Source organism: Halichoerus grypus, chromosome 2, assembly GCF_964656455.1.
Source record: "Halichoerus grypus chromosome 2, mHalGry1.hap1.1, whole genome shotgun sequence".
Classification (NCBI taxonomy): Eukaryota; Metazoa; Chordata; class Mammalia; order Carnivora; family Phocidae; genus Halichoerus; species Halichoerus grypus.
In genome coordinates, this window is record NC_135713.1 from 111,892,615 (window position 1) to 111,919,143 (window position 26,529).

Sequence of the window (26,529 nt, forward strand, 5' to 3'; positions counted from 1 at the left end):
TCCTGCATCACCCAACAGAAAATAGGAAAACTCTAATGTTTTCTCTTGTCACAGTATTTAAGAAAGGTGATAAGGGCTTACCTAAACTCCAGAAAATATCATTATAAATGATTCTTTAAGAACATGGTTTCTTTACACATGTATTGTTTCTCTGGTTTGGGTACATATATTTTAGCTCAAAATTTTCTTGCAACAATATGTGTTATGAGAGATTTTTCTTTCTTACACGAGCCATTTGGACAAAATATGAAATATAATTTATTTTTATTTTTTACTTTTTTTAAAGATTTTATTTATTTATTTGACAGAGAGAGACACAGCGAGAGAGGGAACACAAACAGGGGGAGTGGGAGAGGGAGAAGGAGAAGCAGGCTTCCTGCCAAGCAGGGAGCCCGATGCGGGGCTCGATCCCAGGACCCTGGGACCATGACCTGAGCCGAAGATAGACACTTAACGACTGAGCCATCCAGGTGCCCCAAAATGTAATTTATTTTAAATGACATAAATGTGATTACATTTTCCACTCCATATATGTCCTATTATGTATGTCTTCCTAGTGTATCTAAATTGGCCAACATGTACTGTAATTCTCTGATGGTACTTTTGACTTAAGTACATGTAGGTTTTTTTACCCATTACCCTTTAAAGTTTCTTCAGCCTCCCACATTTTCAGTGAGAAGATCTGTTGATTAGCTTTGGGGTTCTGAAATAAGAAGGAAAATCAAACCTAGAAATGAAATTTTAAGAAAACTTTGTATCTTCTGAGAAAAATGGGATTTCCATTGGTGTTTCCAGAATGAGTTAGTTGTTGCCACAGTTCCAGAGCTTTGTAACGTTGGTGCATAACTGTGGCTTTGCATTGCTGTTCTGTTGAGAAGCATAATTTCGTTGGATTCAGGCTTTCCTATTGCTTTTCTCTTGAATTTTTAAGTCGGGATGCCAAAAATGCAAAAACATTTCAGTCTAGACATTGTCTGTAATATATTAGGATTATAGTGTAATCTCCTTTAATTTATTTATCTCCACAGGCTGCCCCCTGTACGTTTATTTTAATTATGAAATTATAATGCTTGACATTGGGGAGAAGGGAACATAAGCACCCGAAATGAGTCATTTTTGTTGACTATAAATGAGTCAGAGTTACATCTGAGGGTGAGAGTACTCTCTTACAATTTTGGCTTTTTCCCCATTCGTTTTCTTATTTTCTTCTATTCCACTTTCTGCCCTTCCTGCATATGTGCACACTCTTGTGCTCTTGTATCACTGATGTCAGAGGACTTTTACCAGGCTTCATTTGTGGCCCTGGGTCCTAAACATAGAAGTGAGAACATAAATGGACTATAGTGGCATACCTATTAATTGTAATATCCAGAGAGCTCCTCTTCATTGTTTAAAATTAATACCTGGGAATTTACTATAAATGAAAAGGGGCTGTGTACTTGTAACTCTGGGACATCCAGCTGCCCTCGCTTATGCCAATGAGAATAGCATTACTTTGTGAAAAAAAAATTACTAATGAGCCCAGGCAGTTTGGACCTGTAGCACTCTGCCCAGGTAAACATTCTCTTTAGAGACTCTTTAGACCAATGGCTCTCAAATATGAGTTGTTCGTTAGAATCACCTGGAGGGCTGTGAAAACACAGATTTCAATGTTTCCTCCTCAGGTGTTTAATTCAGGAAGTGGGGGTGGGGGCTGAGAAGATGTATTTCTAACACACTCCCAGATGCTCCTGCCTCTGTGCTTGATCTCAGGACCATACTCTGTGAACCAGTGCTTAAAATCCCCTGGATGATGGGAACAACCTCACATGACATCTGTTATCTTAGGATGTTTGGCAGGGTGAATTTAAGATTGTGCACAACTAGCTGTGTTACCGAATGACCTATCACCGCCACTAACTCAGGAGCCGAGCAGGTGAGCCCTGGTGGTCCTGGGGCCAATTGCTCTGTGCCAGGGAACCCCAAGGAGGCTGGACAGATCGGAAGCACAGCTCCTGGCTGGGTTTGCCAACACTGTTGTGGAACAAACTCGGATAAACTCGTTGTAAGAGAAGTCAGTAACTCAAGAGATGATGGTTTGGAAAAGAGAAAGGGAGAAATGTAGGGTGCTACCAGCAAGGAACTTGGTGGCAGGCTCAAGCTTTAACCACTGACTTCTCCACCAGCAAGATGGACACCTACTGTGTTACAGGGAGAGGCTGGGGTGGAGTACATGCAAGAGAGCAGGCCGGGAGTGCGTGATCATGGGTGGGAGTCACTATGTGTTCAGCCCACGATCACGGGCAGGGAAGGGGACATGTGGGATGTGGTCGTCTAGGCATTCCATTGCTATCCGGGCTTTTCTGGTCTGGCAGTTGGGATGTTCAGGTCTTCGCAAAACGTCTTTGTCAATGCCTCGAGAAAGTTTGATAAGAAATAAGCACAATGGGTTTTCGTTGGAGCGTCAGTTAAGCAGTCTTGCCTGTTTCTGGTTTTAACTGTTGGGGTCTATAGTTGAGCAAGACAGCTCGCTAAGACTGCTCTGTTTGTGATACTACAGTATAGAAACTTTTGTCTTCTCTAAGAAATTTACTTTTTTATTTTTTCTGGCTTTTATTTAAATTACATTTGCTTAAGGATAGACTCAGCGTTCCTGATCAGTTCTGAGCGATTGGTCTTTGGCTATATAAATCAGATATTCAATATAAAGTTACTTCTTTTGGATTATGGCAGCTTTGTATTATTTAGATGATTAATTGTGATATGTTTGGTTGAATGTGAGAAATAATTTTCCTTTTGTCTTTTTTTAATGCAACCCCTATGCAGGTAAATAAAACTGAGTTTTGAGGGAGTGCCTTCTGTAATAGTGAAAACCCATTATAATTAGACTGACTAGCTGTGGGATTAAGTACCTGGCAAAACCTGAGAATCACAGCTTCAGCCTATCCATGAAGTTACTAAATTCAGCTACTATCTATTGCTATTAAGTCCTAGTCGCTGTGGGAGTGCCTCCCAAAGTGTACATGGTGCTCACTGCACAGGGGCTGAGACATGTTGGGACACTGTGTGTGTGATAGATACATGCCTCGAAGGAGTGAAGATGAAACCATGAAATCAGAGGGTGTTAATACTGCTTCTAGGAGAGGAGGCATTTTGGAGGATGAGTAAGGTTCGAATGTGTGAATTAGGATGGGGTGTGTCTCAGGGCTCAGCGAGCCAGCAGCACAGGCAGGCAGCGAGGCTGGAGGCTTAGGGGGTACAGGCAATGTTTTACTAGGTTTAGCTTCAGTAGAACCAGTGTAATTTTCAGGGTTTTGTTTGTCACTTGTTTGTTAATTTATAAGACAATCTGGGGCATTTAAGGCTGAAGAAACTTCGTTTAGAAATAAAAGTGAAGTTGCCCCATATAATACCTAAACAGCTGTACACATTCTTACGCATACTTTTGATTTAGGCTGTGTTGAATTTATACATTCCATATAATTTTGTTTTAATGTGGAATAAAAGCAAAAGATTTTTTTCTCCCTTGAGATTTGACGTGGTGCCTGATTGTCTTTCCTGAATGCAGAATGAGTTGACATGTGGCTTTATTTTGGTCGAGGTGCACACTTGCAAAGACAAGATCCTTTCTTTACTTTCAGTGACTTCCTGCCACTATCTCTTGGTAAATATATGTATATCATAATTTACTTTAAAAACAAACAACCTTCCCCCACCCCGCCCCAACTAATACACTCTAAGTTTAGACATTCGGCATATCATGCCATCCCACAGCAGTGCTGTGCATTAAATGTTAATAGGCTACTAAATCACATGAACACGTCATCAGCTGATTATTTCGTGTTGATGCTTTGTACCTTCACCTTGGAACTCTTGAATTCCCCATTGCCAGCTCTGAAATATGAAAAAAAAAGTTGCGTAGATACATTAGTACTTTTTCCAGATAAAAATATGATGGATGGAGGGGCGGGCCCCTGGGTGGCTCGCTCAGTTGGGTGTGTGCCTTCGGCTCAGGTCATGATCCCAGGGTGCTGGGATGGAGGCCCACATCGGGCTCCCTGCTCCTCAGGGAGCCTGCTTCTCCCTCTGCCTCTCCCCCTTACTTGGGCTTTCTTTCTCTCTCTCTCAAATAAATAAATAAAATCTTAAAAAAATATATAATCGAGTGGTGTAAAGCCTGGGTTTCTGTTCAGAATAAATGTGAACAGCATGCATTCAGTATTTTCTTTTAATTAGAAAATAAATATTTTTCTTGAGAGGTAGAATGTGCGTTGAATTTGTGAAAAGTAAAACCTGATGTATGGATTGTGTTGGTTCGTTATTCAGAGATCATTGAAATCTGTCTTTGTGTGTTTCTTTGTGTTTCAAACTCACAACCCTGAGATCAAGAGTCGCACACTACCTGCTGAGCCAGCCAGGTGCCCGTGAGAATACTTTTAAAACTTAATTTGTTTTTTATTTACAACAGAGTATATCTGTTACTTTATCATTATGGATATCATTTGTTCCACTAATCTGACTGCCTTTGATCATAATGTAAAAAAGGTTTCTGGACATTTTACACACATGATTAAAATGCTTGCCACACGGATTGGGAAGAGGCCTTGGTAGTGCATGTTTAAGCTGACACACATTGATACTGCTCACAGTTTCTTACAGAAGGGTGAAAAGAGCAGGGGTATTAGATTGGACTTTATAATTCTCCTGAGCTGTGATGATGAAGTCAGAATTTGTAACCACTGTACGGGGAAAACACCTCAGAGGTAAGATGTTAAAATCAGATAACTTATCTCATGTGGCTTGCTGTGATTATTGGCATAGGCTTAGCTAAGTTTAGCATTTAATTATATGCTAACATTATTATGCAAAGGTAACATACATCCTTAGTTTTATTTTATACATTTTTTCTAGCTGTCAAAACACAAGATAGTTAAGGTGTACTTCTTGTGGAGGCACTGAAGTGATACCCTGTTGTTGGTGCGGTGTCAGGGGAGTGGGGGGTGGGGGGGAGGAGCAGAGGTGCATTTGTTTGTGACATTGAAAATATGAAAAGTGTAAGAATTTTACATTTTCTGGGATAACTACATAAAAATTCATTTATCATTGAGACATTAGATTCTGTTTGAGCTTAAAAAATGTATTGAGCACGTCCTGTATGCTCGATCAAATGGTGGTGGGTGTTAGGGATGCAAGATGAATTAAGATGGATCTCAGGGAGGTTGGGAGTTTACCAGCAATTTTTCTCTTGATTTGCTGTACCTTCTGAATTTTTCTGATGAACGTATCTTATGTAATTAAACAAACCAAGAAACAAACAAACCTCAGACATTCCTGTTTATAAGTCTTGTCGTACTCCTGCCCCTGTTTGGATGGAATGGAGGAAGGACGGACTACAACACATGATTTACTTTGGAAGGTGGATGCAGGGGTATATGTGTTCACTGAGCGCTGTACATCTCTTTCCTTTTTGGAGAGAGGGAGATCACTTCAGCCTAGCTGTTTAAGAAAGGTTCCTGGGAGAAAACAGTGGCTGAAGTGACTCTTGTGTGGTAATTATCCAAGAAAGTTGGGAGGCTCATTTCAGGCACAGTGATGAAGAAACACAGCATGAAACATGGTGTATACTGGGAACTGTAAGTAGTTGGGTAGCAGATGATGGTTCCAGAGTAGTTGGTGGGCCTTATGTAGGGTCTTTTACTCTAAGCTCAGCAGTGGACGAGTGAAAGTCGAAAGGTTGTCGTAAGTGCAGTACCGTGGCACTCTGCTCGTCCTCTGGTAACACAAGCTCTGGTGAGGTCATCTGCTCAAATCTGAAAGGAACCAAGAGTGACCTGCCTGGTCAGCTTCCTGTTTAATTTTATATGTGCGTGGGCTTTTGCCTTTTCTCTTGCCACTCTTCATATTAGTATAATCGTACAGACTTGGACTGATGTCTTGAGCCTCGTCGTTCTTGACCCCGCTGGTAAAGAGTTAATGGTGATTTCATGATCTGCATCAGGGTAGGAAGTGGAGTGGACTGGCCAGATTGAGTAGGCTTTCTTGGCCTTCATGTTGTCTTTTTGGGAGAGGGCTAAAAGTAGAGCTCTGGCAGTCTTGCCTCTGGCTAGCATTCCTGCCCCTTAAAAAACACCTTAGAAAGCGATTTAGAACTTTGTCTTCCTTCTGACTCACTCTGAAATCTTTTACCTTTTAGCAAGGTAGTTTTCCTTGTTCAGTGTGTTTTAAAAGGAGGTGGGGGAGGTAGGAGGTAGGGTGTTTACTAGTTGCCAGCATAGGAATGCCTCAGAGTTAAGTCCCTTGTGTAATCTACCAGTTGCCCTTTGTTTACTTTTTAACTCTTCGATAATGCCATGTTGGTGATTTGGAGTCTTTCTGCACCAAGTAATCAGTTTTTCCCTCATGCTGTAGGAAACCTGTGGCCTCTCTTCTCCTGGTTAGTGTTTCGTCTGTTTTACCCTTCTGTCAGTAACCTTTGTCACTCCCTGACCTCTGCTCATCTGTCAGAGACACAGAGTTCCCCTGCTCAGGGTGTAGAACCTTTATTCCCCAGTCATCTGATTTTCAAGGCACACCCAGTTTTACTTTCCTTTATCTCCGAGTTCTCAACAACTTCTCCTTTTTAGATTCCTTCTTTTCATATGAGTTTCCCATAAACAGACACAGGATCATTTGTTTTTAATCATCAACTGGTTTATTTGGTTTTTTTTGTTTTTTTTTTTTAAGGTTTTATTTATTTGCGAGAGAGAGAATGAGAGACAGAGAGCATGAGAGGGAGGAGGGTCAGAGGGAGAAGCAGACTCCCTGCTGAGCAGGGAGCCCGATGTGGGACTCGATCCCGGGACGCCAGGATCATGACCTGAGCCGAAGGCAGTCGCCTAACCAACTGAGCCACCCAGGCGCCCTCAACTGGTTTATTTGAACAAGAGTTTAAAATACCCTGCACACATACCAGTTACGTCCTACTCCCCCCCCCTTTTTTCATTTTCCACGGTCCTGCTCATTTCCCTCCTTTAGGTTTCATGATGTGATATCTACAGATACTAGATTATTTGGTGTATGAGTCACTGATATTAGTGGCTGTGAAGTGGTATTTGATGCATTAATATTAATGAATAAAATAGGATACTCAGATCTGTTTTAGTTAGGCATGTCACTTTTATCTGTGAAGTGGCTAATTGACTCCACATAAATGCAGTGTAGCTTTAAATAGAAATATAGTAAAATCATTGTAAAAATAATTTAAGGAATATATGACAGGATTTTTGCTGCAAGTGAAATAACCTCAGTCTCTGGCTGGTTCAAGCAAATAAGATGAATTTATATTATCTTTGCTGTATTTTACTTAATTTTGTTTGGGATCATCTTACATTCTTTTGCCATTTATCACCTTCATCTTTAATCTCCGTAACCCTCGGGAAGAGAGATACCCTGTGGTTCTTGTATATCTACGCGTTTCTAGAAATCTGATTTTTCCCCCCTCCAAACACATGTATCAAAATCACGTTTGTTGACTGTTACTTATAATAGTCACAGAGCTAATATACTGAATTTCAGTGGTGTGAAATTATGTGCATATATTTTTATGAGAACACGACTTACGATATTTAAAAATACACATGAATGTCAAAACATTTCATTGAGAGATGTAAGAACAAGCTTCCCAGGCTTGAGTGGCTGCCGCTCCGGGCATGAATGTGGAGGCAGGGAGCTGCGCGTGCCCTGAGCAGTGGCAGCCGGGCAACTCTCAAGGCAACTGCTGTTCAGGGGGGAGTTTGGGCGCGTGCGCGTGCGCGCGTGTTCAGTGGAGAAGGGGTTTGTAGGAAATTTGTAGCAGGCATATCAGATAATTTGACTAGCATTTTTTATATTTTCGAATATGTATATAAGTATATAAAATCCCGGTAATAACATGTTGTTTCCAATATTATCACTATAAAATGTGAAAAAAAATTTTTTAACCCCGGTATGATACCTTTCCCCAGAGCTACTGTTAACAGTTTGTTCTGTCAGTCATTTTCTGTGTATTTTACAGTAAGTGTGAAGTTTTATGGTTTTACATGGTTTAAATAAATGACATATTTTAAAATATGTCCTGGAGATAATTTTTTTGTCACTTCGCATTGTTATTTAATTGATTTTAGCTAACTTACGGTATTCAGAAGAAGAGCGAGAGAACCACGGTCTTCAAGTTGCTTGCTAGCTGTGTTACAGCAAACGTCTTCGTGCTCGTGCGTGTTTCTCTAGGGTAGATGTCTCCAAGTGGAATTACTGGGTCAGAAAATACGGTGGGTTTACATAGAGATAGATATTGTCAAATCCCCTTTGAAAAGTATGCGCTCGTATCAGTGCATTGTGGAAGTACCCGTTTTCCCCATTCACTGCCTACTTGACTCGCCCCGGTATCTTAGATGTGAAATTTTTAAAGGATAATAGCCTGACAGCTCATTGCCTGAGCATTTTGCACAGCTATTGGTTGTAAAAATCCTTTTGAAACAAAGTCGGACTAATACTTGGGCAATTATTCCTTTGTGCATTTGTTTGGGACATATTTTAACTTTCTCACAGGGTCATTCTGTGTTTAAAGGTTACCACAGAAGGGAATTTTACCATTTCCTTCAAGTTAATTTGCTGTTGTGTAAACTTTGTAATCAGCAAATAACATTTGGAGAAAATGCTTCACGTTGCAGCTTGACTTCCTTTTATTTTGGCTGTTAAGAGTGTACAAAGGACAAATGAGTATTCTCTTAAAATGCTTATTTACACACTGCCGTTTGCCTCTTCACAGATGATCTAAGTGCGTCCTCGCATATGAACTTCACACGCGTGGCCGTGCATGAGCTGTGACCCCGGGCATGGCGGGGTGCGCGCTGCCTCTGGGTCGGCCGGCCGTGCAGGGGCTAGGGGACCCTGGCCCAGTGGGAAAGAGCTGGGAGGACTCCGATTTGATCCTCAAAGCCATGGGAATTTGGAGCCAGTGAGTGAACGTCTGGGAGGTTCAGGGTCTTTTTATCTAAAATAGGATCGACAGCTCCCACCACGGGGATTTCTGTGAAGAGGGGAAGGACTGTGGATTAAATACCTGCGCACAGAAGGGCTCAGTAGCTTGGAACCGTTAAGTCTTACGCAACCTTTCTGCCTTAAAATGCCCTAGGAATCAATTTCAGGAGGATCTTTAGGGAAAGGAAGGAAGTTCTGAATTGCCCCAGAGTCAACTTTGCCATACCCAGTGAAGGTGGGAGAGTAATAATTAGAAACATTTGTGAGCATTGACCACTTTAAAATGAAAAACAAACGGTTTTTTGCCAGACTATGTCTCCTAGTGAAGCAGTTGACTTGAGATAACATTTTATTAGTCCTAATTCTTTTATTTATTTTTAAGATTTTATTTATTTGAGAGAAAGAGAGAGACTGTGCAGGCACGAGTAGGGACAGGGGCACAGGGAGAAGCAGGCTCCCCGCTGAGCAGGGAGCCCCACTTGGGGCTCAATCCCAGGACCCCAGGATCATGACCTGAGCTGAAGGCAGATGCTTAACCGGCTGAGCCACCCAGGTGCCCCTAGTCTTAATTCTTGTTTTAAAAAAGGCTGCCTTTATTTCTGGCAATATGGAGGATTAGAAATACTGATAGAGTTACATGTGCTAGGTAATATGCTGTGCACATGTTGGTATTATATATTAAAATATATATAAACACATATAAATAAATCTTTGTAAATAAATAGCCAAGCTGATGAGAGAGTAAAGGAATTTTCATCATGTTGGGATTTGTTAATGCTGTTGATCTGATGTGTACCTGAAAGTATGTGCCAATTCCTGGTAGCCTAGAGCCTCAGTTTTAATGGGGCTCTGATCATGAGGCTAATGCAGAGTAGACAGAGGGGAGATTCAAGGATAATTTAAGGACTCCCAAAGGGCAACATCTTCCTGGCGGGGGAGGAGGCTGCTGTCAGAAAGAATTCTTAACTACAGGACCATAGTCACATTGTTCTAGTGCCAGAATTCATACTATATATGTGGGGCTTTAAAAAAAATTCTTTTCTTTTCTTTTCTTTTATTCATTTATTTTTAAAAATTTTTTAAAGTGAACCTTTAAACCTGCTGTGGTGAACCCAGCAGGAGAGAACACACATCTTTGCTGGAAGAACTCTTTTTAAACCAAGACCTCTAAGATTCCCCACAGATAGAGTGTCAAGGACATGAGTTCATATTCTCCTGTGAATGAACATACATAGAAACAAGCTACCCTAAGTGAGAGTTAGGAGATACAACAAACTACATAAGCTCTCACAGATTGCAGATAGTAGAATTACCATATAGAATATAAAAATCAATATATCTACTGTGTAGAAATAGAGACCGAGAATATAATGAAGGATGAACAGGATCAAAATTGACCATAGATTGGAAAAAGGACCAAAGAGATCTTTTATAAATGATACATACATAGTAATTTAAATTAAAAAAAATAGACTGATAAAGGACTTTAGACACTGAAAGTGAGAGCTGAAATGGAAGATAGACAAAGATTTAAAGTACAAAAAAAAGGTAAGGATGAAAATGTCAAACATGTTGAATCTGAATCTCAGAAAAAGAGAGTAGGGTGGAGGATATATAACAGTCAAAGTTGTGATGGCTGAGACCTGTTCAAAATTGGTGAAGTATATAAATGGGAAGCCAACGAATACTAAATCAGATAAATAAAGAGACATGCCTACTAGATACATGATCGTGAGACTGGAGAACATTGCAGACCTTGGTGGAGGAGGGGGAGGGTAATTACAGAGAATGGACAGGTAACCTAGAAAGGAATGGCAGACAAATGGCTTCTATTTTAATAGCAAATGTAGAAGCCAGAAGATAGTCAAATGATACCCTCAAAGTGATGAGAAAAAAAAAGGATTAACCTACAATTCTATATTCAGGAAAACCATCATTCAAGAATGAATGCAAAGTAGATATTTCAAACTAAAAGAATAGCTAAAGGGATAACTGTTTTGTGCCTTTTAACTCTGGGGAGTGGGGAGGAGGAAAGAAAATCAGAGGGCAGGGCAAGAGCAGTGAGATTTTTAGGAGGTTGTGATTTAACCTCACCACGAGCCCCAAAATACTTAGTAAATGCCATTTAAAAAATTAAAGACTTTGTGAGTTGCTTTCTTCTGATGACTGATAAAGGTTAGATTTGGCTGTCTTTGCAGTTTGTAAGGCTGAACATTTATGTAGATGTTGGAAAACGGAGATGGAAGAATGATGGATTGAGGAGTGGGAACGCATGGGCACTGGCGGGGGGGGGGTGAAGGCTGTGACATTAGGGTGCAGGCCGAGTAGCTCTCCCAGGAGAAAGGGAGGTCCTGGCTGGCAAATAAAACAAAAATCTTAAATCTACCACTTGGAGAAGAATGCTGTGCACGGTGGGTTACATTGTCAGCCTCGCCTATTGCTCAGTGTCATAGGGCATGCCTGAGTTAGTGAAACAGCTGCATTTCAGAATATATTTGATCTCTGTAAATATTCTTTCTGGAAAGACTTTCCTAAGCTTTGATGGGAAGCTGGTGCAAATTGTTTATCTGTCTATCTACAGTCATGAGAGGGGCTCTTCTGAAGTGAGGTGGTGGTCTAGGATTGGGTTGAAATCTAAGAACGGGATGACATTCTGAGGCCAGGGCCAAAATCGTAAGTACTTCAGTGAGGTTACTGTGATGAAAACAATCTGCATTTTGACTACCTTTGGGATTGTATTTTACTTTTACTATTACTATGTTTTAAAGAATTTAAGTAATCTCTATACCCAACGTGGGGCTTGAATTTATAACCCCTCGATCAAGTCACATGCTCCACCGACTGAGCCAGCCAGGCACTCCTACTTTTGGGATTTTTATCAAACTACTCATACAATTATTTGTTCATTTGTGAGTTTCAGACATAATAAAGAGCTGTATCTCCTAGAGATTCCAATAAAGATATGTGTATGGAATAGGAAAATAACTTGAAGTTGTATTTTGGTGTTTTATTCTGTTTTAATAGTGGTAAAAGTCCATATTAGCATGATTTGTTTGATCACTTACTGTGATCAGACTTAGAGACTTAGAGAGTGAGGTCAAATAGAGTTCTCCCTTTATGTGTTTTAATCCCTGTTTGAAGTCAGAGGTTATTTGGCTGATTCTATACTGAATAAAATACCTCTTTATGTATTTGGAATAAAAAATTGAAACCATTTTGTTTTTACCTAGTGGAAGCAGCCTGTGACTGAATCAGAACTGTGTAAAACTGTTACGTAGGTTTGGAATTTACAATTTTGTCACACAGTGTACAGTGACTACTCTGAAGACGAAGTCTTAGTGAGACTTTGAACTTGCTCGGCTTTGAGAACATTTCCTTGATCGTGGTCATGTTGGCTTGATGGGATTTGACAGTTCTTGAAATTGGCTTTTATTAACTTGTAGGTTCTTCAGTATAACTTACTGAAACATAAAATGTGTAGAACTCTGCTCTAATTATCTAATTTAAAGGAAGGACTTGTATTGATCTATTCTCTACAGCCAAACAGTTGGTGAGGCTAAAAGTGATTTCTTTTTCTTGTTTTACATAGATTAAATCCACAGTAATTATCAAGTTTAATGATGTAATTCCTAGCTGGTACTAGACGTGAGAATATTCATTTTCTTAGAGATGTATCTGATTATGAAAAAGACTCATAATTCTTGCTAGATCATCATCGGTACAATGCTTAAAAAATCTCCACTCCCACCTCCTCTCAGTTGCCAAACATACACAGATGACTTTCTGATCTGTGTTTTAATTTCACCTCTCTGAATCCAGGTAACCAAATTCCTTTTGAATCAAGCAGGGTGTAATAAGTAAAATACTTAGAAGCCTGCCCTTCTGAGTTTGTTCATATTCATGGGCAGGAGAAGCATTCTCATTATTTGCTTGATGCATCCTTTGCATGGAGTTACTATTACTGGATCGAATGTTCTTGCCTTTTCTGCTCCGACGGCCAGCACTCTGTAAGCAGAACCCAGATCATGGATGTTAGTAAGCTGCTCCCTTTTCCAGAAGGGGCCATAAAATTAAGTTTTGCAAGCGTTCTGTCATTTTGGGTGGGAAGATGATACTCACATGTTTAGAATATAATACTGAAAAGTGTGGATTCATCTGGTACGGCCTCTCAGTGCACAGTTTTAAAATAAATGTCAAACAAAAACCCTTTCATCTGGTGGGAAATCTAAGGCAGGATGTGTGCCCGTTTAAAAGGCTAAAATACCACTTCTAATTTTTTAAAGTTGACTTTATTTTTGAAGAGGTAGTTGACTTCTGAGTGTTCTAAAGGGGGGATTACTAGCACTCCGGGGCAAACCTTGCAGGTAGAAAATAAAACTGAAATCCTGGTCCTTTTAGTTCGCGTGTCATGAAGTCCGACCATTTATATAGCGGTGGGTTGTGGCTTGCCGAGCATTACTTCAAGAAATGTCCGTGGCACGTTTGTTCCCTGCTGGAAGTCTCAGTCAGAGGCACCCCTTCCCCATTCCTGTAATTCGTCAAGGTGAGGGCGGAGAGGGGTCTGCTCCGAGGCAGTAAGATTTAGGACGTCAAGACGATTGTCCGCCTCTAGAAAAGAAAAGTGACCTTTGTCTTCTTTCTCTTCTAGATTGTCTTTTTACTCGGGCCACTCTTCGTTCTCCATGTACTGCATGCTGTTCGTGGCAGTAAGTACTCAGCGTCTGTTTCCGGTGGGTGAGGTGCTGCGTGCAGCCGTGCAGCTCACGTGTTCAGCCTCAGTGTCCCCTCCCGGGCGGCCACCTCCGGCATCCTCGTGAGCTCGGCTTCTGCGGCTCAGAGAAGGGGCGCCCGTGCTTCTGCCACAGCCCGTTACGCCTGCGGGGGAGGCCTGGCCCGGCGTGCAGGCCCACTTGCGGAGCGGGCGGCGACTTGGGAACCTTCCGGGCAGTGGGGGGCCTTCCCCGGTGCAGTAGGGGTTTCCTGCCAGTGGTAGGAAGCTGACCATCAAGCTGCCAGCCTGGCGCTCGGAGGCAGGTGACGTGCGCCCTTGCTTCGGGACGGGTTTTCTGCAACATACCAACAGCCTCTGTGTCAGCACCGCGGGTCCCTGCTCTGGAGAACCGGGCCGGGGTGGCCACTGCTGGGTGACGGCCTGACCCTAACTGGGAGCCCTGGGCCTTAGGAGCTCAAGGGGCCCCTTTCCTCCGGGGGCGCTGCTGGCTTTAGGGGTGGAGCTTTGATTGGTGGATGTGAAGGCAGCTCTTGTTGCTCCTTGAGTAGGTTTTGTTTTCCTTCCACTTTCTGAAATACTTGATTGACCGCTTTCCGTGGGACCAGAAAGGTTGCGGCTTCTGGGAGAACCAGTCGCTGCTTCGGGACTTAGCATCTCTCCGGTTGGCAGGTGCACTTCTAACTGCTAAGCCAGAGCAGCGTGCCAGCTGGCACTTGCAGCATACACAGTGGACAGTGAAGAGGTAGAACATATTTGCGTCCACGGTTCGCAGCTCTAGAGATGAGTGTTTATCCAGAGTCACTTAAGGAAGACCAGGCTTTAGGGCATATCCAGGAGTCTTTAAAGGTCAGCTCAGTGGACTTACTTTTTATAATGTTCTCACTCTCCTATCTCTGCGTGTCTCTCTTTCTCTATAAAATTAACAAAATTTGTTGGAAAAGAAGAGAGGGAGAAGAGCTCTCTACCCTAAATGATCAGCTACAATTTTCATCTTAATTTTGTGAGTGGATTTTTATATGGTTGTGTTGTGTGTGAATTTGATGTTTGCTCTTTTTTTTCCCCCCCTTTCCTTGGTCACAGTAAGTGCTCTTGAGTATTTAATGCTTACATTATAAGTCCAGGATATGTAATATTAAGAGTAGACTGCTGGGAGTTAATTTGGTCTCATTTGGAGACATTTTAATATCAATTCTTACCAGAATCCTGCTTTCACTTGAAAAATCAAGTTTGAGAAGTCAGAAGAATGTAAAAATTACAGATGTGTGTGCTATGCAAAATTCAAACCCACAATTTCAAAACCATTACAATTGAGCTAATTTTTGGCCTCTTCACCATTTTTGGAAATATAAGTCTTTTGTCTTAGGTTAATTTAATTTTGCAAGGAAGCAACGGTACCAATTTAGCAGAATTTGGGGCTTGGCTTCCTTTTTAAAATACACACCCAAATGTTTCTGAAAATGTGCCATGGGGAATGTGATTTATTTGAAGGGAGGAACAAGAAATACTATTCCAATATCCTCTGTTCATTTATCTTATTAGGAAAAGTTAGCATTCTTTCTAAAGGGAGCCACCATATATTTTTCTTTTCAAATAGGGCATGGGGGGAGGGTGTGTGCTGTGGTGAGCACTGTGAATTGTGTAAGACTGACGAATCACAGACCTGTACCCCTGAAACAAATCATACATTATATGTTAATAATAAACTTTTAAAAATTTAAAAAGTAAAAAAATAAATCGGGCATGGGGACTGGGGGAGATGAAGGCTAGAGCCATTAGTATCCTGAGAAATCTTCCCAAAGTAGAAGTCTGTGACTGCACTGACGGCTTTTCAGTGTTTGCACGTGTTTTATCTGCCCCCAGCCAGACCTCGCCATTGCGGCTTCTGTGCTTTGTCGGTCCCTCACCTGTGTGTCAGTGTCTTTAAGTCCTTAAGGAGAGAGACTCAAGAATCCTGAGGTTGATATTGATGATTTGCATTTAAACTACTTTAATTGTTGACTCTTGATAATCCTCATGACGTAGGAGAAGAGGGATGGTTGCCACCCTTTTATAAAGTTGGGGAAATAGGGGCCTTGGAAGGCTGTTGAGGTCTGTCAGCTCTCTAGTGGTCTCTTGTTCATCAGGTTCCCTTGCTTTGCTGATAGACCCCTTGATCTGAACCCTAGTCCAGTTATTTTAAAGTTTAGGTGATGACACATGACTTTTACCAACTTTTTTTTTTTTTCTAAAGATTTTATTTATTGATTCGACAGAGAACACAAGCAGGGGGAGTGGCAGCGGGAGAGGGAGAAGCAGGCTTCCCGCTGAGTGGGGAGCCCAACGCAGGGCTCAATCCCAGGACCCTGGGACCATGACCTGAGCCCAAGGCAGACGCTTAACTGACTGAGCCACCCAGGCGCCCCCCCAACTGTTTTTAATTGTAAAGAATGTTCTCAGACATATCATATTCCGTATCCTGTAGTTTACAGTTCATGTTTGCTGCTTTGACCCTTCTCAAAATATCTGTACATTCAGTCAAATATAAACTTTCACTGAGGGCTCTTTTATAAAATATGTGAAACTACTGTATAGAGGATGAGATTAATAAATAGAGGGCCTCAGTGGTAAGCCTGCTCTGTGGACACCCGGGAGTGTATGAGGAGGTAAGTTAAGGATCTAAGCAGAGGGAAAATGATCTTGATTGTAGTTTGGTAACTGGGGTCAGTATGAGCTCGTAAAGTTATAATGAAAAGTTCAGATAAATAGATTTGTCATACACCAAGGCCTTTCTGGAGAGGAAAGCTGGTCAGAGCAACCATGCACTGCATTTCAGGGACTCTAAGGGGTGGAAATACTTACTTGATGTGGATGTAGGCCCCAGCTTTTATTTCAGCCCCTGAACACACAGATGTCTCCCTGCTTTCCAGCTCTCACATTTATATACAACATTTAACCAACCCCACGTCCTCTGCCAGTTCCTTAGGCAGTGACTCATCTTGCTTCCCTAGGCATCTTGGCATCGTGGGTCAGTCCCAGATTTGGGTGGAGATGTACAGTCATTTAAATTCAGAGGACAGTTTTTGATAGCTGAAACTTCCGCCAAGAATTCCTGACACCCAGAAATTAACTTTAAAAAAGAAAATATCCTGACCATTGTTCTCCTGTGGCAGGCAGCCCAGCCCTACACTTGACAGTGGCAGGACAGTCAGCACCCATGGATGCCACCTCGGCTGGCGGGAGCATACGGCAGGGCTTCTTTGCACATAGCTAGGTCTGCCCACTGAACTGGGCCAAGTGCCAAAGAATCCAAACTTACTTCACTGTCCGGGAAAGGAAGCATGTTATGAGACTGTTCTTTTTTCAGTACATATATATATGGACTGTGTTGGAATAGATACTGAAGGAAACACGTTTCCCAGCACTGTAGTGTGGAGCCTGAAATCTCAGATTGTGTTTCTGTTACGAAATTCCTGGATTAACTGCTACAGTGGGGCCCAAGCACCTTAGTGTCTGTGCTTCAGCTACACCCCTCCCCTGCCACAGGGTGTATCTGGGTCTTGCCCCCTCCTGTTGGGATAGTGCTCTTTGATACCACCCACTTCTCTCAAGATTTGTAGTCCTTCCCCCACACTCACCCTGGAGTACCTACAATTGGTGATATTTCAGGAAGATGGTTTCCAAAGTGTGACTTAATGCCGGGCATTGGGCAAGTGAACAGCCCAGGAACTATAGGAATCCTGTCTAATTGTAACGTGGGATTCTACATTTAAATTTAGAAACTCTGTAAATCCTAAAGATGGTGAAATTGAAGCCTAGAGTAAAGACTAAACAGAGGTCAGCCTTAGGGTGTTCTCCTGGCCAGATCTGTCATGAAGTGGAGGTAGAATAATGTATTGCCTGGCTCAGTCTTAGAGGCTGTTTTTCAAAATACATAGAGCAAGGAATATTTCTTTGTGTTGAACATGCTACTGTTGGTCTAGTTCAGGAGGTGGCAGATGATTTCAGTAAGAGGTCAGATCATAGTTAGGCTTTGTAGGCCACAATACAGTCTCCATTGCATGTTCTTTTTTTTTTTTTTTTTTTAAGATTTTATTTATTTGACAGAGAGAGACACAGCTAGAGAGGGAACACAAGCAGGGGGAGTGGGAGAGGGAGAAGCAGGCTTCCCACTGAGCGGGGAGCCTGATGCGGGGCTCGATCCCAGGAGCCTGGGATCATGACCTGAGCCGAAGGCAGACGCTCAACAACTGAGCCACCCAGGCGCCCCGCATGTTCTTTTTTTAAAAAAATAGTCCTTTAAAATGTGAAAACCATTCTTAGCTTGCAAGCTGACCCCGACTCAACTTTAAAATGGGGAAAAAAACCCTTATTTTAAGAACAGATTATTAAGAAACTCTGTGAGACAACAGCATTTTGTAGTTAAGTGTTACAGGATCAAGGAAAGGCAAAATAAAAATAAACCAGCCTCACAAAATATTTTTGTCAGCAATCAGGTTTTATTTTATTTTAAATTCTTTGTTTGTTTATTTATTTGACAGAGAGACACAGCGAGAGAGGGAACACAAGCAGGGAGAGTGGGAGAGGGAGAAGCAGGCTTCCCGCTGGGCAGGGAGCCCGATGCGGGGCTCGATCCCAGGACCCTGGGATCATGACCTGAGCCAAAGGCAGACGCTTAACCGACTGAGCCACCCAGGCGCCCCAGCAATCAGATTTTAAAAGTGAGAAGTTAGACCCTTTAATGGAAGCTAATTTTTTTTTTTTTTTTTTCCCAGAAATTTTAGGCAAAAAAGGCTATAGTTTACCCTTTGGTGATAGTAAGATAATGAAAGAATACCTAAATAGTGTCAACAGACATTGAATTTTCTTATTTTAAAAAGCTGTATATATAATATTTTATAAAAAAAGAAAAACGTGTATACCTTTGCATTTTTTTTTTTTTCCGACGTGACCCCATGCATTGAAAAGCCCTGTTTATTTTGACCAGGTCTTTGTGTTCCCTACAAAACTATCATGAGGCTCTTCACAAAAGAGATTCAGTGTTGGATTCTTTCTGGATTAGGAGGAAGGCTTCTCTGCACTTGTCAGGGAAGCATTTGCTGCCTGCACGTGGAATGTCTTCCTCCAATCCCCTCTGCCTTTGACTCTCTGGTTATTTTGAGCAAATTGATTTTCTGACCTTGTTGCCTTAAGGAATAAGAAATGGCCTTTATGGGGCGCCTGGGTGGCTCAGATGGTTAAGCATCTGCCTTCGGCTCAGGTCATGATCTCAGGGTCCTGGGATCGAGTCCCGCATCGGGTTCCCTGCTCAGTGCAGAGCCTGCTTCTCCCTCTCCCTCTGCCACTCCCTCTGCTTGTGCTCTTCTATCTCTCTGTCAAATAAATAAATAAAATCTTTAAAAAAAAAAAAAAAAAAAAGAAATGGCCTTTATGAATCTCTAGTAATATCTTAGCTAAGAAGCTTTTCTTTATTCCTTTAAATAGAGTATTGGACATAGTAACTTATTTCCATCCCATTTTCAATAGGTTTTACTTTGCTAAGAGACTGGACACTTTAAGAGACTGAACACTTGACCCTACACTAAGCAGTTAGAGTTTCCTGACCAGAAGCCCTATGTGGAAGAGTGGCTCAGGGCCTACCCTTGCTCAGTTTGCTCTTGTTGGAAGGAAAAACCACATCTGGAACCTTCCTTTTCACAAGGGCCAGTAGTGATGCCTGGTTTTAGTGAGGACATTTCTGGAGGATATTGGTGGATTATCCCTAAGGCTAATTATCAAACTATTTTTTGCTTTCTAAATCTGGGTTATGCACAATCATTGGTTGTATCTGATTTGCCCTGAGCTCTTGCTCTGATACACCGTCTGGTCAGGAAAATAATAGTTCCTTTGCTGGAGAGAGCGAGAAATCGAGATAGGCCTCACTGTGGTTTCCTTTTGAGGCCTTGAGGTTAATTTCCTCTCCAAGTTCTCCTGTGGTAGATGTCTATCCTGCCTCTTGAACAGATGAAAAAGTGGGCAGGGAGCAGTGTAAAGGTTGGTGAAGTACATGATGTATCTTTGTTTTTCCTGCTAACTTTTTTCTCAGTTTGTGCCTCCTGGAACCCCAAATGCCTCTTGCCTTTTCCTGTGACAGCAGGGATGACACTAGTGATAGGCTCAGTTGTTCTTTTCACAGACCTGCAGGGAGTACCTCAGTGACCAGCTGCAGGTTGGTCCATTCTGCCTTGTCTACCCTTTCTCTTATTTCTAGTTGGGAACTTTCTGCTTCGGAGCTTCTTTCACCAGAAGGTTGGATGTTAGGATCAGGAGGGATCCAGACACTAGATCTAATTTGTCACTAGGCAGTACTCTTGTCCCCCACTAGTGGACCAAAATCCCCATGGGGCAGGTCAGTTGAGGCCAAACTGAAGCATGCTCAGAGAAGAATATTAAAATGGGCCTGAGAGCAGCAACAGAGATGGGTAGATGAACCATTTTTGGCTTAGGGTAGGGGTTCACACCTTGTACTGCACGTAGAAAGAAGTCATGGAAGTAAATCCCATACCCAATGCCAGACCGCTCTTGTAACAGGGCCTTCAGTGGACATTTAATGTGTTTGTTCTCATGGGATTTAATTTTTTTTTTTCCTCACGGTGTGAACCCCAGTGTATAAATACTATTTTCCTTCTCGATGGAAACTTACTTTTTTTTTTAAAGTAAAACTCCTCATCATTCAAGTCACAGAAATCCAAATTAAGAACAAAATGGGATTTTAATTGAACACAGAGGTGGCTGGTAATTGGGATTTTATCTTTTGGTTGTAAGCAACTGACTTAGATCTCCCAGAGGGAAAAAAAAATTTTTTTTTTAAAGATTTATTTACTTATTAGAGAAAGAGAAAGCGTGTGCACGTGAGCAGGGGGAGGGGCAGAGGGAGAGGGAGACAAGCAGACTCCCTGCTGAGCAGGGAGCCCAATGTGGGGTTCAATCCCAAGACCCTGAAATCGTGACCTGAGCCACAATCAAGAGTCAGACCCTTAACAGACTTGAGCCACCCAGGCGCCCCCAGAATGGTTTATAGTAAAGACCTCGATGGGCTAGAACTAGCATACCACCAAGAACTGAACTTGCTCCACCTGTCTCACGGGCCGCCTGGCTTCCTGGTGTGGCTGCCACTCTGCCCCATTCTTTGCTCTCTCCTCAGGGCTTGCTGTCCGTGCCTCACCATAGGTTTTGCTTTCTCGTAAGTTTAGTTTGCAAGTAGCCTATCCTGTATCCTTTAGGTGCTCTTTCTAGACCTTCTGAAAAAAGAGAACCCGTTCATCCTTCTGCAAATTCCAGAGGGAGAATACGGCCCAGCAGATCTCGGGTTCGGGCCTGTCAGAGGTCATCTTCAGTGCTCTCTCTGAAGAGAAGGCAGAGTGGTGTGGTCCGGATGGGTCTCCCCCTTCAACTGTGTCTGTGGAGGGACGGTTCCGCCCAGGAGGGGAATTTGTAAGTCGTTGACACTGCCACTGAGTCTGTCCCATACTGTGCACAACGCTGGATGTCGAGTTCCTCAGTTCTGAGTTTTAAGAAATAAGCAATGGACTTCCTTACTTGAATGTGCTCGGTGTGTACGTGATTGGCAAACACACGTGTGGGGAGAGGGGAGTCTGCAAAGGCAGGGCCTTACAGAGCCTTTTATTATAAGCTTTAGCATTAAAGCAGCTCTGTCCCTAAATCTAGTACGCGTAGAACAGTGGTGAGAGCTTCCAACACTGCTTCTCTGAGGCAGTTACGAACATGTACTTCCCTCAACAGTCTTGTGTTTAAAGGTACATAGACTGTCCTCTTTCCTCTAAAAGGACAAGGAATAGAATAAAAAATGATAAACCCACAAAGTCAAAAAATGGAAAAGGAGACAACAGGCAAGAGGTAATGATTTTGGGAAGCAGTTATAAATGAGCGGTAGAGGAAGTCAAATCTCTAGTGCCTCCAGAGGGTGAGATATTAGAAGATCTGCACTGCAGGACCCAAGAAAAGCTTAACACTGTCTGCTCTGTTGAAGCCGCTGACGTAGGAAAGACTTCTGGCTGGCAGCATGGGAGGACAGTTGTCCCCGTCTGGAGTTATGGGCATGTCAGCTGTGGAACTCAAGTGATCCAAGGGCCAAGAAACTCAGTGTGTTTAGCTCCGTGGGGTCTACTGAAATGGAGGCGTCCTCGCAGCCGTGAACAGGGCTGTAGCTAGGTGATGCCCGGCCTTCCCAGAGCTACACTGAGGAAACAGCAGGCGAAAAGGAAGCACACTCACTTAGCCAGCCTCACCCCGAGCTGAGAACTGTTCTGTGACGGCAGCCTGCGTACACGCCACGGCCGTTAGTTATCAGAGCCAGAGCCTGGAGGGGAGGGTAAGGTTAGGTGTAGAACCACAATGGGGGGCTTCCTAGTACCCCCCTCAGGGTGAAATCATCTCTGGGTCACCAGAGAAGGGGGTAACATCTATACTTGGGTAGATGTGTGAGGAGAAACTAGCTACTTAGAGGGTTGAAGGTTTCACCTAAAGTACATAGAAGCTTGAGTACTAATCCGTAAGTGAATATTAATTAGGGGCAAGCTACCTAGAGTTAAAGTGAGGGTCTTTGGAAGGAAAATACTGTTAGGATTTTAGAAGCCGAAGTGAGGAAGGACCTTCAAAGTCCTGTCTGAGTTTTCTTTGGGTTGGAAGCACAAACTAGGACTAAGCGTAAATCCATTTTAGAGTTCGTATTGTTTTTTTCTTGCTATGTCCTTAACAGAGGTAGGTGCAGTTCTCCCTAAGGTGCATTCATGTTAAGTATTTATAATTCATAGGTATATATTTTTATAGTCTGAAGAACCCATGCCTTTAACAGTTACATGAAAAGGCAGTTAAATAATCAAAAGAGGGACAGCTGAACTTTTGGGGAGTAACATCCAAAACTTGGCTTCAGCCCCAGTCAAGGTACTATTCTCCTTGAAATGAGTAAAACATTTCCAATGAAGATAAAACTAGTGAGGGGAATATTACTGGCATGGTTGTGTTACCTAATTGGATTCAGTTGCCAGATGCAAACTTTGCTTCAACCAGAACCAGCTATCTTCCCAACTCCAGAATCTTGAGACAAGCCTCTTACTGTTTACATTTTTATAGCTTCAACAACAAAGAAAAAAGGAAAGGAGGGGGTCTGCAGAAAGCCAGGAGTACTTTAACCAGCTAATGAGTGCAATTCAATTGAACAACTGGTATGCTCTTTTACAATTAGATGTTTCTACTGTAAAAATACTCGATAAAATTAGACAGTCTGAGTTTTTGCCAGCCGCTGAGAACTGAACACTCGCTCACAGCAGTGCGCAAGGAACTGGGAATGGATCTGTTTCAAGTAGGCAGTGTCTATGGGCACAGCCACATAAATTGTTTTCTGAGGAATGCATTTAATTAAGTGTATGAGTCACAAATTACCAAACAGAACTTTTAAAATAGATTTTAAAAGCATATTCTTATTAGACAGAAATAAGGCAAAAATTGTTGCTGAAAGGAAGTGATAGGAAAACTATCGAAACCCTTCTATATCACAGTCTTTAGGGATGCACCCAAGTCAGGGGCAGGCTGACACAGAAAAGGAGATATTCTCAAGTCTGAGGAGTGTAGGGAAAAGTCATGGAACTTAAAGGGCACACGTGCTACTCAAAGACTAATTCACTGTTGGGTCAGGACTCAAGTAGAACCTGTATTATTTAGGCAGAGTATTAGATTTACTTAAAATACAGATTATTTAGTCTCCACTGCCCTTTAAAATAACCTGAGGCGAGAACTCTCACGTAAACCGAATCAATTAAACTCTGTCTCTAGACAGACCGGGCGGAAAACATAGTAGCTTGGCCCAGGGTAGGGACACCCCTGTGCTCAGAATGCTAGCAGTTTATCCCAAGACTTGGAACTAAGGCTAACTTGGCTGGGAATCAGAATTGTAGCACAGACTGCCAGAGGACGGGCTGCCCTTGAAATCCGAGAAAGTCCTAAACACGGGGAACCCCTTGCCCTGTTTACAGTTTGGAAAGCAGTCTAGCTAGACAGGTACAGTAATGAACTGTTCTAAAGACAAGTCTCTGGGGCAATCACTTTTTGTTTGGCTTATTTAAAAGGATGAAGTTTCAGGTGTTGATGAGTGTAAGAATGCTTGCCTACAGCCTATTCTAGATGTAATTTATACTCTGGTTATTTAATGGTTATTAATAGTAATGATTATTAATATATAATGACTTGATCATGTAAAACACACACCTTTAGGGGTGTGGTGATACTTAAAATATATAAAGTTTCCAGTTGGGGTGTTAAACTCTTCTCTTTATTCCTGTCTTCTCTATTAGCTTTACCTTCAAGCCAGGATGAAGGGAGACTGGGCAAGACTCTTACGCCCCACACTGCAATTTGGTCTTGTTGCTGTGTCCATTTACGTGGGCCTCTCTCGAGTTTCTGACTACAAACACCACTGGAGTGATGTACTGACTGGACTCATTCAAGGAGCCCTGGTTGCAGTATTAGTTGTAAGTATACAGGGCGGCAGCCTACATCTTTTACTGATAAACACTAGGATGAGTAAGTAGAAAACCTGTCCCAGGGAGAAAACTATCCAAAGGCAGATAATGAGGCTCCGTAATTTTTACTGGGTCATCACCCGATGTTATTAACTATGTTGCTTTTTGCAAAAGTTATAAAAATCTTACTGTATGTACTTTTGTAAAAGGCTATGGCTATAGTGTTTTGTTTCACTTTGTTTTTGGCATGAATTGCAGAAGAACCTGAGTGCTAACAGAGTAAAGCTATTTACTCAAGACCTACCTAAGTAAGCAACTCTCAATTTAAAAGAATCTCTTCTAACAAAGCTTCCCGTTAGTCACTTATTTTTTGTACCCTTTCTCTGTTGTGGGGTTGATATTTATTTTTGCCAACTGCTTGTTACAACTATGTATATGGTTTTTAAACTTAGAATGGGACAAAAGTATTTAATGATGTAATTTAAGTATAACTTGTTTTCTGTAGGCAGTGTATGTATCCGATTTCTTCAAGGAGAGAAATTCTCCTTTTAAAGAAAGGAAAGAGGAGGACTCCCATACAACTCTGCACGAAACACCGACGACGGGGAATCACTTTAGGAACAGTCACCAACCTTGAAGGTAGATAAAGCTGGCCCGCTTTCTAAAGGAAAAGGATTGCAACCAGAATCAGAGGATGAGTTTTCTTCATGGTGTACAAACCTTTAAGGGACTGCTGCTGCTATACCTCTTGGATGCCCACTTTACCTGTGTGTATATAGTTACATTTAACACCATGGTTCTCTAATAGTGCTGAGTTCATTAAAAAAAATTTCAAGCCTTTCACTAAAATAATGCCCACCTGTACATTTTTATTAAAAAAATGTAATGCTTATGTACAAATGTGTATGTAATAATATGCTTTCTTAGAATGATGCCTGATTGAAGTATGATACATATTAAAATGTTTCAGTACAACTGCCTTGACATGGGAGAACCAAATGAACACTCCTGTAAGCATTTGTAGTCAGCTGTAATCAGGTGGTGCAAAATTTAAAACCCCACATTCGTTTAGCTGACTCTTTATAAGTAGAGGCTGGCAGCAAACACAATATCCCTCTTGATTTTGGTGATTCCTAAGAGAAAAGAAAAGATGGTTTAAGCTTCCAAGACCACAAAGACTATAATTCCCTTGCAGGGGGGGCGGGGGAAGAGGTTAATACAACAATCTCGATGATACAAAACCTTGCTGGTCTAAAAGATGATAGAGGAGTTCACAGGCACCTCTGAGAGGAGAGGAGGGTAACTTAGAAACCAGACTCCTGCTCTTACGACTCTGGACTCAGAAGTATCCCGGTTCCTGTGTGTGTGCAGGGCCGTGACAGGGTCTCCGACTATGCACAAAGACCCACTGAGGGAAGGACTAAACCATCAAAAGTAGTAGTTAGTTGACCCAAAAGCATGAATTTTCAGCCTACTTCAGGAGACACTTTATTTTCACTTACCATGTGAGATTCTTTCTGGACTAAGGGAGGACAAACATAAATTTCATTATTTAGTAAGTTTATGTAACTTACTTAAACTCTGGTTGATTAAATAGGTCTGCCCCATCAACCATTTGGAAACAGTACCCAGTTTTTGCACACCTCCTTAGGACACTGTTTAGCAGAAATCATTAGGGGTTGTGACTACATGAGCAACTAACAGAGTGACAAGGTGGCCGCTATTCTTTGATGTGTTAACTCACAGCCCTTTTTCTTGGCAAATATTCAGACGGAACAAACTGTAAGCATGTTATATACTCCCTCCGACCCCCTGCCCGCCTCCATTACTACCACCTTGGACTGGCCATCTTTTTTTTTCTGGTCTTCGTACTTCCACCTTGCTAATCTACAGACTTCCCTATAATGCAACAGCAAGAACTGCCAGAGCACCGCACTCCTGGGGTCAAAATCTCCATTTCAGGAAAAAGCTGGGAGCTGGGGGGTAACATGATCATCTCTTTTCTCCTTCCTACTATTCTACTCACTGGTCTCGTACTGTTGCTTACGTCTATCAAGCATATATGAAGGGGCTCGATACCACCTTTCGAGTGGGGGCCCTAGGCCATCTCATCTGTCCCTCAATTCCTGTTGTCTCTTCCTTTCTTTTCCTGTAGACTTATCACCACCTGAAATACTTTAATTGTTGACTTGTTTATTGCATGTCTCCCCACACTAGAATGTAAGCTCCATGAAGGCAGGGATTTGTGGGTTTTTTGTTCACTGCGGTATCCCCTGGTGCTTAAAACCATGCCTGCACATAGTACACAATAAATATATATAAATGATT

General features: G+C 42.1%; 2 protein-coding genes across 5 annotated transcripts in view; one reads left to right on the forward strand and one right to left on the reverse strand.

Moving 5' to 3' along the window:
• The window catches only part of PLPP1 (phospholipid phosphatase 1), a 101,354-nt gene extending 74,827 nt beyond the window's left edge, over positions 1-26,527 (forward strand). For all 4 annotated transcript variants that reach the window (XM_078067322.1, XM_036065700.2, XM_036065701.2 and 1 more), the window contains exons 4-6: positions 13,625-13,682; positions 24,034-24,210; positions 24,707-26,527. In XM_078067322.1, coding sequence (XP_077923448.1) covers positions 13,625-13,682; positions 24,034-24,210; positions 24,707-24,838 — 367 coding nt within the window. In that variant the 3' untranslated portion in view covers positions 24,839-26,527. The remainder of the gene's footprint in view (positions 1-13,624; positions 13,683-24,033; positions 24,211-24,706) is intronic.
• Positions 25,051-26,529, reverse strand: part of MTREX (Mtr4 exosome RNA helicase) — a 114,619-nt gene continuing 113,140 nt past the window's right edge. The window contains exon 27 of the mRNA XM_036065696.2: positions 25,051-25,334. Within this exon, the coding sequence (XP_035921589.1) occupies positions 25,282-25,334 (53 nt within the window). The 3' untranslated portion in view covers positions 25,051-25,281. The remainder of the gene's footprint in view (positions 25,335-26,529) is intronic.